The sequence below is a fragment of the Cariama cristata genome, unplaced genomic scaffold (assembly GCF_000690535.1).
Source record: "Cariama cristata isolate BGI_N322 unplaced genomic scaffold, ASM69053v1 scaffold17490, whole genome shotgun sequence".
Classification (NCBI taxonomy): Eukaryota; Metazoa; Chordata; class Aves; order Cariamiformes; family Cariamidae; genus Cariama; species Cariama cristata.
The window spans coordinates 28,187-42,140 of record NW_009595474.1 but is presented as its reverse complement, the minus strand read 5'-3'; the positions used below and the strand labels follow the sequence as shown (position 1 = coordinate 42,140).

Sequence of the window (13,954 nt, the reverse complement as noted above, 5' to 3'; positions counted from 1 at the left end):
CATGTAAAATTGGTGGCAGTATTCTCACTCGAAAAGAACAGAAACCTCCTTTTTAGTATTACCTTGAGCGACTCATACTCCAACTCTGCACCTCTTATTGGAGGCCTTTCCTCCTCCTATGAAAGAATACAGACAAGTGTGAAAAATAAAAATCCAATCCTTTCTATTCTTTAATTTAGTTGAGCCAGGAAAAGGAAAGGGAACTGAAATTATTTTCCTATAAAACTGGAAAACACTCATTTTGGTACTGCTGAGTGCTTTAGTTTGAATATTGGCATTTTCTGCTTTCATTTACTTATGAGTTTATGACACATAATTGGTTAATATAAATAAAATCATGTACAAATCATACTACTGTCACTGGTAATAAAACAGAGCAGGATGAATCCCAGGATGCTCAAGAAACTCACTGGTGAAAAAGTAGTGAGAAACAATTGCCAAAACTGGTTTGAGATTTTTATAAGTACATAAGGAGACCAAATCAGAGGAGAATTTCAAATTAAATCTGCTAAGCATGTCTAGTCCCAGCGCTTTGGCCCTGCATCCTGGTTGAAACACTTCTTATTCAGCCTAAAATGAACAATTACTCATTCTCCCCATCATTTAAGTACATTTCTACATTGCTATTCCTTAATAAAAACAGCTTTTTAAATTTTTTTTTTTTTTTTTAAGCCAAGTCCCAAGCACTTTTTTTTTCCTGTTAACTTCCATCAGAGGATAGCAAGGACCTCGGAAAACTAAATAACCAGTCCCTAGTACTAAGCATCAGGCATAGAAATTGTCATTAAATAAAGCAAGTACTAGAGGAAGATACGGATTTACTAAAAGCCAGTCAGCATTGACACAGCTACTGTTTCACAAGAAGGGATACTCTGGAGTCAGCATTTGATCCGCTAGGAGTCCACCTTAGCTTTAGCACGGAGAGCCTGTTCTTCCTTTCTGTCCAGTTCATCCTGCAGGGATTGCTTTTCTTGCTCCAGCTCTGTAACCCGTTTCTGCAGCTTGAGGAACAGAGACATATCCAATGGTGCTTTTTTCTCACTTGGTTCCTGCTTTAGAAAGAACAGAAGGAAGTCAAGAAGTATTCCCCTTCCACATCACAAGGAAGCACTACAGTGAGTAAAGATGGGAAACAGACTAAGGAAAGACAAGAACACAGGAATGTTACTTGATTCTGAGAGTTGACTATTGGCATCTAAGGTACCTCATCAGCTGTCAAATGCTATTTTAAAAAAAGGATCTACTAGTATAAAATGTATCTAAGCCTAAAGCCTAGCAAAAGAAAGCACTAGAGACTACCTAGCAGACGGGAGGTCTATAATTAAGCATACCTTTTATTCTTACTTGTTTGGAGGGGGAAAAGAGAAAAAGAAGTCTGTGGTTAGACTCACCTGGAAACAACTGTAAATATAGGCTTTTTTTGTTTTTCTAGTTTTAAATTATTTCTGCAGAAAGTTCTTCAGCTACAGAGAAATCTCTCTGCTGATTGTAGATTTACAGGTTAATTTAGGGGGACGTGACATAAGAAATAGGTACCAGAAGATGCCTTTTTTCCTTTTAGCATGCAAATTATACAGCCTGTTCTGAGCCTAATCCACTAGCTTTTTCACTATTTTCTGCGCAAGAACCAGCATTTGTAATCTGAAGGTGCATCAGAAATTGTGCATCAGCCATTTTGTACTTTATGTAGCAAGAAGATCAAAGCATTTACTATGAAGTGCACCATAAAATTTTTAAGCCTAGAAAAGGAACTAGAAAATTAATATTAATGACTGTAGCAGACAAGCAAGCACAGCCATTTACACTTCACCTCCTTTTACTGTTGGGGAGCAGAGCCATAAACCACACCAACAGCTCAGGAAAAAGAAAACAGACTTTGAGCTTTCTGGCTTTACTGCTTTGCACTGAGATGGACCCTATTTTTTAATATGGTTTTGTTTCATTAATCTATATTGTTAGTCTAGCGTGAAACTGGAGTTCAAAATCTTAAGAGGTAAAACAAATAGCATTTATTCACACTCTTGTGTGAGTTAATTTTTTTCAGTTATTTTCCAAAAACCGAAACTGACTCTAGAACAGCAATTCAGTATGTCTATTAGCCAAAGAAAAAGATGACATTTGGCTCACATGTGAAATCCAATCACATGTAGTTGCACTGTCCTTTTCCTGACTATCCATGAAGGTAGGAGCATCTTTCCGAAACAATTATGCCAGGTGAAAAATGTAAGTGGGAAGGCAAATTATGAAAGAGTCCACATAGAATATGTGTCAGCGTCAATTTGTCAGGGTATTTGCATCCATAGCAGAAAATAATTTTCTGTGAAGGCTTTCAAAAAAAGTAACAACAGCCTGTAAAAAGCAACTGTGGAGATAACTAACCTAGAGAGAGGGCAAATGGAGTGAGCTGTGCGATGGCTCACAGTTAAGAACTCTAGAATGCACAGAAAAAGCTTTGCACCTGCAAACTGCCAAGCACAGTCAGACCACCAACCTGACGGCTCTCTGCTGTGTTAGCATGCCCGCTTCTTTGGCAGGGGCAAAAAGGGGGAGTTATCTTGGAAAATACTAAGAATGGGTTGGAGTTGCACCACAAATCATTCATGATTATTATTCATTAGCTGAATCAAGAGAGTAATCTTTCTGAAAATTTTTAAATACCCTGGGATTTGTATCTCTCCACATGCAAAGGGATAGTGCGTTCTCGGAGTTTTATTCATCTCTATGAAACAGAGGAAAAATGAATCAACATGAGGTTCTCACCCCTAACAGGGAACTCATTCCATGTAGCTGCTGAGAATGTGGCTAGCCACCTTGGCGCTTTTAATCCTTGAATATACAGACTTCTCAGGAAGTCTCATTGGTTTTCTAAATTTCCACTTTGCGCTGAAAAAGCAATCATGCTTACAAAAACTGGCAAGCAAATGTTTTACAGATAAATCAACTGGATGGCCAAGTATCTAGTCTATGTTTACTGTAATACAGAAGAATTCAAAGCATACTTTCACAAAGTCTTTATACATAGGACAACAACTAACTAGAAAATGAGCTGTTTCCAAAAAGGAAATTGACAAAGTTGGATTAAAGCATTAGATATCTCAATATAAGGATATGGTGTTCACAAGCACATATGAAAGACAGAGATAGGAATGAGTTCAACCATTGATTGATGAAAAGTTGTGGGTTTTTTTTAACATTACCTCCATCCTTACTGGTAAGTCTTCTGCTTCTGTGATCTCAGAGCTAAAAGTATATTCAGATTCATTGCTACTGTGAGTTGAATCCGTTCTTTTGTGTCCAGGCTTGGGGATGTTCTAGAGTGCAAATGAAACAAATCAATACCACTATATGGTTTTCCCTGTGACTGTCTCTTCACAACCTATAATTTAGCTTGTAATATTTACTTGTTATTTCACAGCTACAAAAATTTATAAGAAAATATTTTTGATTCTGGTCTCTCATGCCACCTAAAGCCTATGAGATGTAGCTCATGATCAAACCCATGGAGACGGGTCAGATCGTACACCAAGTATTGCTGTAGAAAGCAGAATCAAGCAACAATGCAGCATTTTGTGAGAAAGAAAAGCTCGGTTTACAGGAAGCACAGGCAGCAATTCTGTAACTTCTCAGACATTGAATTAAGGAATATTATTTCTTCCTGCCACATAAAATATTCCTAGAACTACTTAAAATTTAACACTGGATGAACATGGCACAAACAACTCTAGCACATGTGAATAACTTCAGGGTAAAATAAGAATGGACAGCACATGCAATACCCCTAGCAAAATCACAGCAGAAATTTAGCCTTCTTTACAAACATGAAAATAAAAATAAAATTAAAAAAAAAAAATCAACCACAAATTTTAAATGTATTTGTTTTGGCTGAGCTAATCTAAATTCTCTTTACAGGTACAGGTCATTGCCACACAGCTGGCAGCAGAATCAGTTACTAACTTATACCACTAGATTCTGCCTAAAGACATTTGTGAACAGCTTTTGATTTCTCAGATGCTTAGCCACTTACCACCATTAAGTTCATTTCATCCTTGAGATCATCATACCGTTCCTCTAAACGGCTGAACTCATTCAGCAGGTTCTGGTACCGTAACCGTTCATCATTCAGATCTAGCTCTAGCTGTTTTGTTTCCTCCACCAGCTTCTTCTCCATAGACTCTGCCATGAACAGGAATCCAAAGTGAGAACTCCAGTTCTACCTATCATGCAGTGCATCCATCCTGGAGGTACAGGCATGTGTCTGCACCAGGAACATAGATGGTGAAACAGTCTGCTGTTTGAAGTTGGTGTGTGGTATTTGTGCTTCTGTAGGCAAACATTAAGCCAAATATACGAAGGACCAAAGCATTATTGTCGTAACCACAGAAGGGTTCACTCAGCCAAGTTAGTTATTCTGGTAGTACTTTGCATTAGTAATTCCAGGAGGGAGGAAGAAGGGGTGCTGGCCCAGTGCTGTACTATGTAAAAAGCAAAATGTGAGATGCGTTACGCCTCAAGCACACTGGCCCTCCTTATCGCAGCTGCCTCCATCACAGCCTTCGCAAATAGAGTTATGCTCTTCTGGCTGCTGTCTACATAGTCGCAGCAGCCGGAAGAGCTGCAGTAGATTAATTGTATTAAACATCAGAGCCTTCTTTTTAAAAGCAAAATGCTTTGTAACAGTCACCCTCACCAAAAAGACCTCAAACCCATAGGACTTCGTGGAAACTCAAACAGCAAATAATTCTGATGCATCCGAGTTCTTAAAACAAAGAAATGAAACCATTAAACTAAAAAGGAATGCAAACTAAGGCAAATTAGCCCAGTCTATGCAGTAGAGTGTTGCTTTAAAAGGTAAAATGAAGTAGAAAACCTGACTGAAGAGAACAGAGCCAACCTGTTATTTCCCGCGCCTGGTCATGGATGCGTTTCAGCTCCTCCTTTTCTGTTTTCAGTAATGTGTTCTGCTCTTTCAACTCTGATACCAGCTAGAGAGATGATAAATATTTGACTCAGAATGTAGTTCACCTTTCATCAGTAGCTCTAACAGCAATGACATCCTTGTTGTAAGAATTCTAACACTTTTCCTCAGAGAATGAAATCGGTGAACTAAGTTATGACATCTTCATCTCCCAAATTACGTTTCTTAAATACGTCCCACTGTAGATTTCCCTGTATGTTCTGCACTCCATTTCTGATCAGGTGCCAAAACTGCCCTGGACCACTCTACTGTGCCATAATATTTTTCAGTAAAGTCCCAAAGATGTAATTTATTCCTTAAAATAGAAATATTCCTAAAATAGGAAAAAATTTGGCAGTTCTGTTGTATATTCCATTGCATTGGATAACACCATAATCTAACATCTTGCCTCTGCCCAAAAGTTGTGCCACTTTAACTGTGCCCAGGTTTGCCAGTTACTCATTTGTCTCTGATTATGGTTACTAAGCATTCACTTTGCTTAATTAATGAATATTTTTCCTTATGTTTATCTGATCTTGAAGTGTATCACTGTAGCATAATGATGGAATGGCTCTTCCAATATTCAAAACTTGCACCGTTATCAGCAAGTAATCTTGACAGGAAACAACCTGTTTGATGTGTTCATCGTTAAAGCAAAGATAAGGGGTTAGTCTAAACCTGTTGAACTAGACTGTGCACACAGAGATGTGTTTAACAGGCTAATTGTTTAAATTAGGTTGGATATAACTAGGTACCTTTGAATACCTTGTATGGGACAGATTTTTGATATCTATGTGATTACAGTCTCTCGGTAGGTAAAATGATTTCTTTTTATGAATGTGCTACCTCTAACTAATTGAGGAAGCTTAAGTATTTGGATTTGCAAATACTTTCACTATCAAAATCTGAATAGACTGAATACATATATTTACATACAATATATTCTACTACCATAGGTGTAGTTATTTAGGTATCAAGCCTATTTAGGATTGTACAGGTATAACATTGCTTAAAAATACTGTAAAAATATCAGCCACACAACTGAAGCAATTAAGCCTGGGCAAAACCTGAGTGGACATCAGGCCCCTACAAATCTTCTCACGCATCTGAGACTGCATACTTGCCTGCTCAGTTTCATATTTGTATTTGTCTGCCCATTCCTCAATGGTCTTCTTCTCAGACTGAGTTTGGTGCAGCTCCTTCCGGAGCTTAGCAATCTCCTCCTGAAGGCTGAGGACACGGTTGGTCGCATTCTTAGCCTCCTCCTCACTCATCCGAAGCCTTTCCACATCACTCCGCAGCTTCTCTGTCTCCGTACTGTACGTGATCTCCAGGTTGCTCAGCTTCTCCAGCAGAGATTTGTACTCTTTGTTCTTTGCAAAACACAACACAGACATAGCAGGTATTGGAGAAGTTCTGGTTTAAGGGAGCCTTCTAGTTCCCTGCAGACATGGGAGCAAAAGAGCAGCTTCCCCATTTCAAAAAAAGTTTTGGTCTGTTTTTTGTAAATCGTTTAACGAGATGACAGAACAGTCCAGTCTCTAAGCCTGCACATTAAAATCCTAAACTAAAATCAGATGGGGAACCCACATACATCAAACATGATCATCTTACCTTCCCCTTAAACAGAGCAACTGACATGCTTCAAATGAAATACTGACATTAAGGGAGCAGATGTTTTCTCTCAGTGCTGCTGAGAGACACAAATGGAGGCTTTACTGTTCCAGTTCTGTGGCCTCCATTTCCCTTCTATCAATGTTCTTCAGCAGAAAAGAGAACTGATACCTTACAATGAAAATTCAGTGCATTCTTCCGTGAATGCCCACAGTGCTACTGACAAAGGTAATACAGGATTTCTGAACATTTTCCCTGAGGCCAGGGAGTTTTACCTGCTCATCAATTTTTCGCTGCAGCTGCATGATCTTGTTCTCCAAGCCAATGTGAAGCTTCTTGTAGCGTTCCACAGACCGGGCCTCTATCTTCAGTTTCTTTAGCTCCCTCTTGGCCATCATGCGCCGGTAACAGCATTGCAAGTAAACAATTGCCTTCAAGGTCCTATGGTAGTGCACTCGAGCCAGCCAGCCTCTTACATGTTTCTGAATAATAACAGACTTGTGCTCCCGAAGCATCTACAGTTAAGAAAAAACAACACAAGGGGTATTAGAGTTGCAAACTACACCTGCTCAGTTAAACAGACTCCATAATGAGGTGTAAAGATGATGTACATAAAGACACCTTTGCCTGAAAAGAGAAACTTCTGGTGAAGAGTAACAAGAAATGAATATGGAATTAATTTTTCAAAAAAGAAGACAGGATTAAGGAAGATGACAGGGAATAAAATGAAAAGGAACCAGAAGGAAAAACATGGAAGGAAGGAAAGAACTGGAGGCACACTGAAGAACCACGCATTCCTTTGTGTTGATGTCAGATCCAAGCTAATTACAAAAATATACGGTACCTGTTGCCAAGATTACAGATACAATCCTTTTTTTTTAACTGCATCTTTTACCTTGAAACATTTTAGAATCATTGACATATGCTGCAGAGGATTAAGCAACACAAAGTTTAAAATTACCACACTGCACATGTAATGCAGCTAGTACACACTAGAACCCAGAGTAAATTGTAGTAGCTGTTAAAAACAGCAGCCGTAGTCTAGCCTACCAAACTACAAGTTCTAGTCAGTTTTCTTTTTCAAAATTTTATACTGTAATAATTCCAACTTATTTAATGGCAAAAATTTCAACCACAGCTTTGAGGTGTAAAAAAAAAATTACAAATAATTTCTAACAAAAACAGGCAAGAATGCCAGCAACATTCATCAGTGTGTCAGCTGGAGACTTCCACTAGGAAAAGTCTACTACATGTTTTGGATCCTTCACCCACTGATTCAATCAGAGATCCCCCAGGTCTGGAGCACCTGAATTCCAGCAGTCCACAGCTATGCTCAGAGAGCCTGCCCAAACCCACAAGGCTTCCAGGAGTCTGAGAACTTTAGAGTTCACTTAATAAAGCTTCTGCAAATTAAACAGTTTATTCTAAAGAACAAAACTATTTAAGATTTTATGTTACTTCGTGGATTTGATAGTTTAAAGATCATATGCAGTTCACATTCTTACACTGATTTACCACAAAGCTAGTAAGACAAACTAGTAGGATAACAATTTTCTTTTCTTTTATACTTCTTAGCAAATGAACTGAAATGCGTTAGAAGTGTTACATTTCCAGATCAATGAATTTAAAAGGTTCACTGGCAAAGTGGCAAGACTGTAAGATACACAAACCTTCTCCCTTAGCATTTGTTTCTGAAGAAAAAACAAGACTTGAAATAGCAGCACTCAGTTAAATAGCACACTCAGGTAAGGAAATAGCACGCTCAGAAGTACAGCAAGGTCAAAAGCCAAAGTCCTTCTGACTGCATGTCATGCATCTCCTTCTCACAGTTTCCTGGAATAGTCCTTCAGGTTACCCATAGGTGCCTGAAAGGCTTGAATACAACTAGCTTTCAATAACATTTTCACCTCAAGTTTGAAAGCTACAAGTCCCATAAAATACCTCCATCGTTCAGGGATGGTCCTCATCTGCCAGTGAGTTCTCACACCCATGCAACCCAGCAAGGAAACAGGCCACTCCAGTGTAAGATGAGAGGATCCGAAAAGTTACTTAATTTATCAGGTATTTCCCAGGAAAGCTTATGTAAAAGCTATGGAGGAACTAAACTCCTTGTTAAGCTGACAAGCACATCGCAGTGTCTTGGGCAGAAGCTCTCCCCAGGATGTGTGAAATAGATGATTCAATCATTTTAAATTCCTTGTATTAGTCATGTGACTGCAACACATGCCCTCTCTTCTAACAACAACAACAGGTACCTTTCACAACCCTAATGAACAACACGTGTACCATGTATTACTTACAGAGTCACGGCTCAGCCCAAGCATGCTCTCATAGGGCAACCTTTCAGTTTCACTCATTTGCAATCATCACAAACTTCAGAACAACCATGTTTACCTTCCCATGGCATGCAGAGCCTGTGCTTCTCTCTCTGGCCATCCCTGTATCTCAGTTTTAATAAAATTCCACCTTAGGAGGACAACACACCACATCACAGGTGCACTTGTTCAGAATTTCATGTTTTACTGTGGTGAACAATTCACTGCTCAAGGGGGATATTCCCTGACAGGCAAGTCAGACCACCCCTTACGGGAAACCCTTCAGAAATCTGCCATCTCCATTAAGATGGAATATAACAGGTTTGTAAAACTCTGTGCTACAGGACAGATGGGGTGTGTATCACTCACAGGACTAACTTCAGGCATACAGAATCATCTCCCATTTTCCTAAGGATGGTTTTCAGTCCACATATTGCTGTGACCCTTGTCTCACTTTGACACATCTGTCAGATTACCGTTAAAAACATACCTTATATAATCTCGCAACATAAAATATGATTTGTAATAATGACAATGCTAAGAACTCCAATAAAAAAGCAAGTAGATACCTGCACAAAAGAACAGCCAAGTCAAGCATGGGGAACTTACCACTTAGAAATTCTTATCAGGGATTACTTGTTTTCAAACTTTCTGGTTAGTATATGTTAGAATGCTGCAATTTAGACACATTCACATGTGATTGTGTAGGAAATATTCAATACAAACGATAACTATATGGAAACTTCAAATATAAAAGAGAAACACGTAGACCATAAGCATTAGCTGGCTTTTGGTTATATGCCTTCGATATCTACCTGCTTGGGAAAGAAACAGAACTCTTTCGTCTAATTATTCAGTGAAATATAGACTGACTTTTGAGCCTAGTTAAAACAATCAGTGCAGACGAAAGTGCTATGAAACATGCTGGTAATTTTGTAGTCTAACCATTTGAATTATAATTCTGTTTCCAGGCCTGTAACCACCGAAGAGCAAATTGTAATTTCTCAACTGAATTTTTATATTTATCAAGCATATCAGGAAAATACTATCAATATCACTAGAACAGGGTTATTTATATCAATTTCTCTCCAAAACAAAACCAACATCAATACATTAAAAAAAAAAAACAACAAAAAACTCCCCACCTGCTTAAGCTTTAATCTCCTATTTTGGTGGGTATCTCTTTGCTAACATTAATCTCCTTCAGTATATTCCATCAGCCATTTCAGAATCACTGAAATCAGGGATGGAATAGGAACAGTACTGCATCACATATGTATACTGATATGAGCAATACTGATTTGGGCTCATGGAGGCACATTCACACAAGGTCATTTTCAGTATTTATTTTAAGTGCCTCAACATTCTATATAACAAATGAAAAAGTGAGAAATGCTGTAAATCCCTGTTAGATTCTTCACTTATTGCACTGAAAGTCTAGGTCCATCCATATTAGATGACAATGTGAATTATCTCTAAAATGACAAGTTCATTGATTGCAATATCAGATCTTTCTGATTTCCAGGTGCAGTCCTTCAATCCATGCTGTGATATTTTGGTTGTGCATTATGCATAACAGCACGCACACAAACATTTCAGATTCCCAAGGGGATACCACAGACCATCTTCGTCCTGAAGGTATGCAGAAATAAAGCTAGAGTGAAGAAGTAAAACATTATGATTTCTTACCATTTGGTATTTGATCCTGGCCATGTAACCTCTCAAGAGAGCCTGAAGAGCAATAGTAGCAGCTCGCATGCATTGGTATCTTTTGCGGACCACATACATGCGCTGGAACTTCTGAATAGTGATGGCAGCCCGTGTTCTCCGCAGGAACTTGGCATAGCTAAGCAAGAAAAAGATTACAAATAATACCTGTAACTATTTTCCAGTGCTTGAATATTATTTTTTTACATCCTATAACTTTGCCCTCTTTCTCAAGAGCTACATTTTCTGTTTCAGTTTCTTCCTAATGCTGTCAGTGATACAGCATATTTACTTGCTATTCTACCGTATGGCAGTACAACAGATGATAAATTAACGGAAACCTTGCAAGGTTTTATGGGGAAATGTTTTCACTTCCTCTGAGAACTGTGCTATAGAAGTGACAAGGTAAACTCAGCTTAATTTCTCATCACCTTTTCTCCAGCTTTAAAGCTATTTCCACTATGCCACCTTCCAGATCTCCTCTCCTAATCTCAACCTGTATAAAATGTTTGCTCATTCTTGGCCCTGTTAGCAAGACAATTACAAAGCATCTTGACACAAGCCTCTTTCAGAAGGTATTTCTTACAGTCTTCACAACCACCTTGTCTTTGAACAATACCACCCGTACTGCTACCTTTCTCCTCTGGCCCATCCATGGCCACCCCTCAGAAGTCAATCCAAACAAATGACTCTGACTGATGTATCTCCCTTCACAGCTGCACCCTGGATGACAAATGGCTTCTCCAGCAGGACAGACAGACCCAGCTGGGAGGGTACACGGAAACTGGGCAACAAGGACTCAGCCAAGAGTCCTGCTTCAACTCACCTGCAACATATCTCCTAGTACTACTTGCACTCTGCTCCCACTAACAACGTACTGTTCTAAGCATCATACAGCCAGGGTGCTACTGTCCTCTCAGGAAGGTCAAAAACAGGCAGGACAAACACACTCATCATATTAAATTTCCTTCATCTCCCTGGAAAATTGTTTCCTCTCAGTATAGGAAGGAGAGAACAAATGTATCACATTTAAGTGACCTACTTAAAAGGGATCTGAATTGAGGCTAGTGTGGGTTTTCCCATGAGCATTGCTTACCATCGTGCTTGGTACCCTCTGACATATCTCTGAATGGTGATGGCAGCCTTCCTCATACGCACGTACTTCTTTCGCATCAGCCAGCCTCGGATCGTCTTTTGGATGCGGATACAGGCAGCTCTCAACTTATCTGCCCTTATTTTTTCCAGATAGGCTACTTGACCAGCCCGGAAAAATATTTTTGTCTTACCAAACTGGTACTTATCCTTGTCCTATTTTCAGAGGTAAAAAGAGGATCAGTTACAGCATTAAATGTTAATGGAGAAAAAAAGAGGCAGGAAGGGCTACATGAAAGTACACTTGAAATGTGTAATATTTCACGTAAACCTAGACTTAAATTAAGTAGTGGAGGAGAGTATTTTCTCCATATGATTCTGTTAACAAATCAATACAATAAGGCCACAAGCATGGCCTAAAGTAGTAACGTGAGATTTTTGCTTAGACAAGAATGCCACAAAGATTATGAGAAGTGGAAGGCTACAAGAGGTAATGAAGGGGCCCAGAGTATGAAAGCAATACAGGCAATGCACATGTAGATGCTTAAATTGTAGATGATCCCTCCGAATGGTCTTCAACCATATTACAACAGTACAAACAAAACAGCTGGGGCTTCAAACATGTACATATCGTTTACTGCATCAGGACTAAGCCAGAACAAAGCATCCCGCTGCTGCTCAAACACATCTGAAATTTCAGAACTAAACCAGACAGAGAATAATACTCTCTCTCTCTAGGCTGTACTACTCCTTGGAGGGAAAAATTGATAATATACAAAGGTACATTGAAAAAAAATCATTTTGTTGATTGTTTGATGTTAAGTTAAAAGGAACAGCAGTCAGAGAGCTACAGCTTAGGATACATTTAACACTGTACATTAACACTATAAATATGGACACATGCATATAAACCAAAAGATTTTAGTTAAGTCCACCCAATGACACAGATTTTAAAAAGCTGAGCCCCAACCTGCCTGCACAGTATTTTTTTGTTTCTATAAACATCCTAACACTGGCATTGCACTTCAGCAAGGTAAGCATTCTTGCTTTTATATCTTCAGCAAACTTTGCCTCTTTCTCTTCCTAACTGACGCTTCTGAGTAAGTCTCAGTTAACCACCTTCTACTGTGAACTGGCTGGGTCTGTCTCTTTGGACCCTGCCTGTCCAATGCTGTTCATTGGTCCTTAAGAAATCTCAAGACACACATCAGTTCAGGTGCAACGCCAGTGGTGTGCATGGCATAGCCTGGGAATGTAGAGCTGCAACTAGAGGTAGGAGGCAAAGCAAGAGGCTGCCGAGGTACGAGGACAGCCACAGTGCTAAGCGGGGAGACACTGCCACGAGGACGAAAGGAGTGAAAAAGGTTGCCTTCAGCACAGCAGCTGAGAGGAGCTGTGTGAAAGACGAACACACAGGCAGAAACACCTCCACGTTAGAAAACCTTCAGGTAACTACACCTTACTTAAGGTGTGGTTAATGCATCTTGCCGTTAAGCAAGGTAAGGCTCACCCTCAACCCACCTACGCTTAAAATCACTGTCTTCCTTTCTTGTGATACACTGGGAAATTCTACAGTTCCTGTGCTAATATTGGTGGTTTAGTACTTTGCAGAAGTACTAAAATAATGTGGCTATGAGGGAGTAAGGGATGCTATCTTTAATCCTTCAGATTCCAAATGCTCTCAGCACTAAGTCTAGTACCAGAATCAGCTTCTCCAGGACATTTTTACATGTCTGCTTTCGGTCACTAAGGACATCTCTCTGCTTCATCAGAACACGGTAACGGCTGAAGAACTCTTGGTACGTCCACCTGTCCCAAAAACAGAGACAGTGTCAGTCCCAACTTAAAAAGAAGAACTGCAGCTGAAAGCAATCTAAAAAGCAGCAAACACACCTGGACGGGAAGCCAGCTGCACTGATTCGGATGGTCTCCAGGACACCACAAGCTCTCAGCTGCTGCACTGCCCGCTTTTCATCGAATCTATGCAGGAACAAAAAGAGCCTGTGGGTGTGGGGCTAGTTCTGCATTACATGGGACCTCTGGCCCTGCCCACATGCAGGACAGGAGTGGCACAGAGCGGGAGCAGGGGTGGGATGTGATGGGTGGTTAACAAGTCCAGCTAGTGCTTCTGCAACTCAGTGATAACAGGATGGCCTGACTGGGGAACTGCCCGAGCCTGCTGGCTGCTGCTAGCTGCTCACCCTGTCCTGCTTCCCACTGGCCTGCCCAATAGCCATGGGAGTCTCTGTGTGCCTGGATTTTAAGCAAACTT

At 39.8% G+C, this 13,954-nt stretch overlaps 1 protein-coding gene across 1 annotated transcript in view; it reads right to left on the bottom strand.

The window, feature by feature from the left end:
* Window positions 1-13,954, bottom strand: part of MYO5A (myosin VA (heavy chain 12, myoxin)) — a gene marked incomplete at its 5' end in the record, with an annotated part of 58,556 nt that overhangs the window by 21,131 nt on the left and 23,471 nt on the right. The window contains 11 exons of the mRNA XM_009702361.1: window positions 63-116; window positions 906-1,049; window positions 3,198-3,311; window positions 4,025-4,173; window positions 4,892-4,982; window positions 6,079-6,327; window positions 6,844-7,083; window positions 10,573-10,729; window positions 11,687-11,898; window positions 13,383-13,491; window positions 13,576-13,662. Of these exons, the coding sequence (XP_009700663.1) occupies window positions 63-116; window positions 906-1,049; window positions 3,198-3,311; window positions 4,025-4,173; window positions 4,892-4,982; window positions 6,079-6,327; window positions 6,844-7,083; window positions 10,573-10,729; window positions 11,687-11,898; window positions 13,383-13,491; window positions 13,576-13,662 (1,606 nt within the window). The remainder of the gene's footprint in view (window positions 1-62; window positions 117-905; window positions 1,050-3,197; window positions 3,312-4,024; window positions 4,174-4,891; window positions 4,983-6,078; window positions 6,328-6,843; window positions 7,084-10,572; window positions 10,730-11,686; window positions 11,899-13,382; window positions 13,492-13,575; window positions 13,663-13,954) is intronic.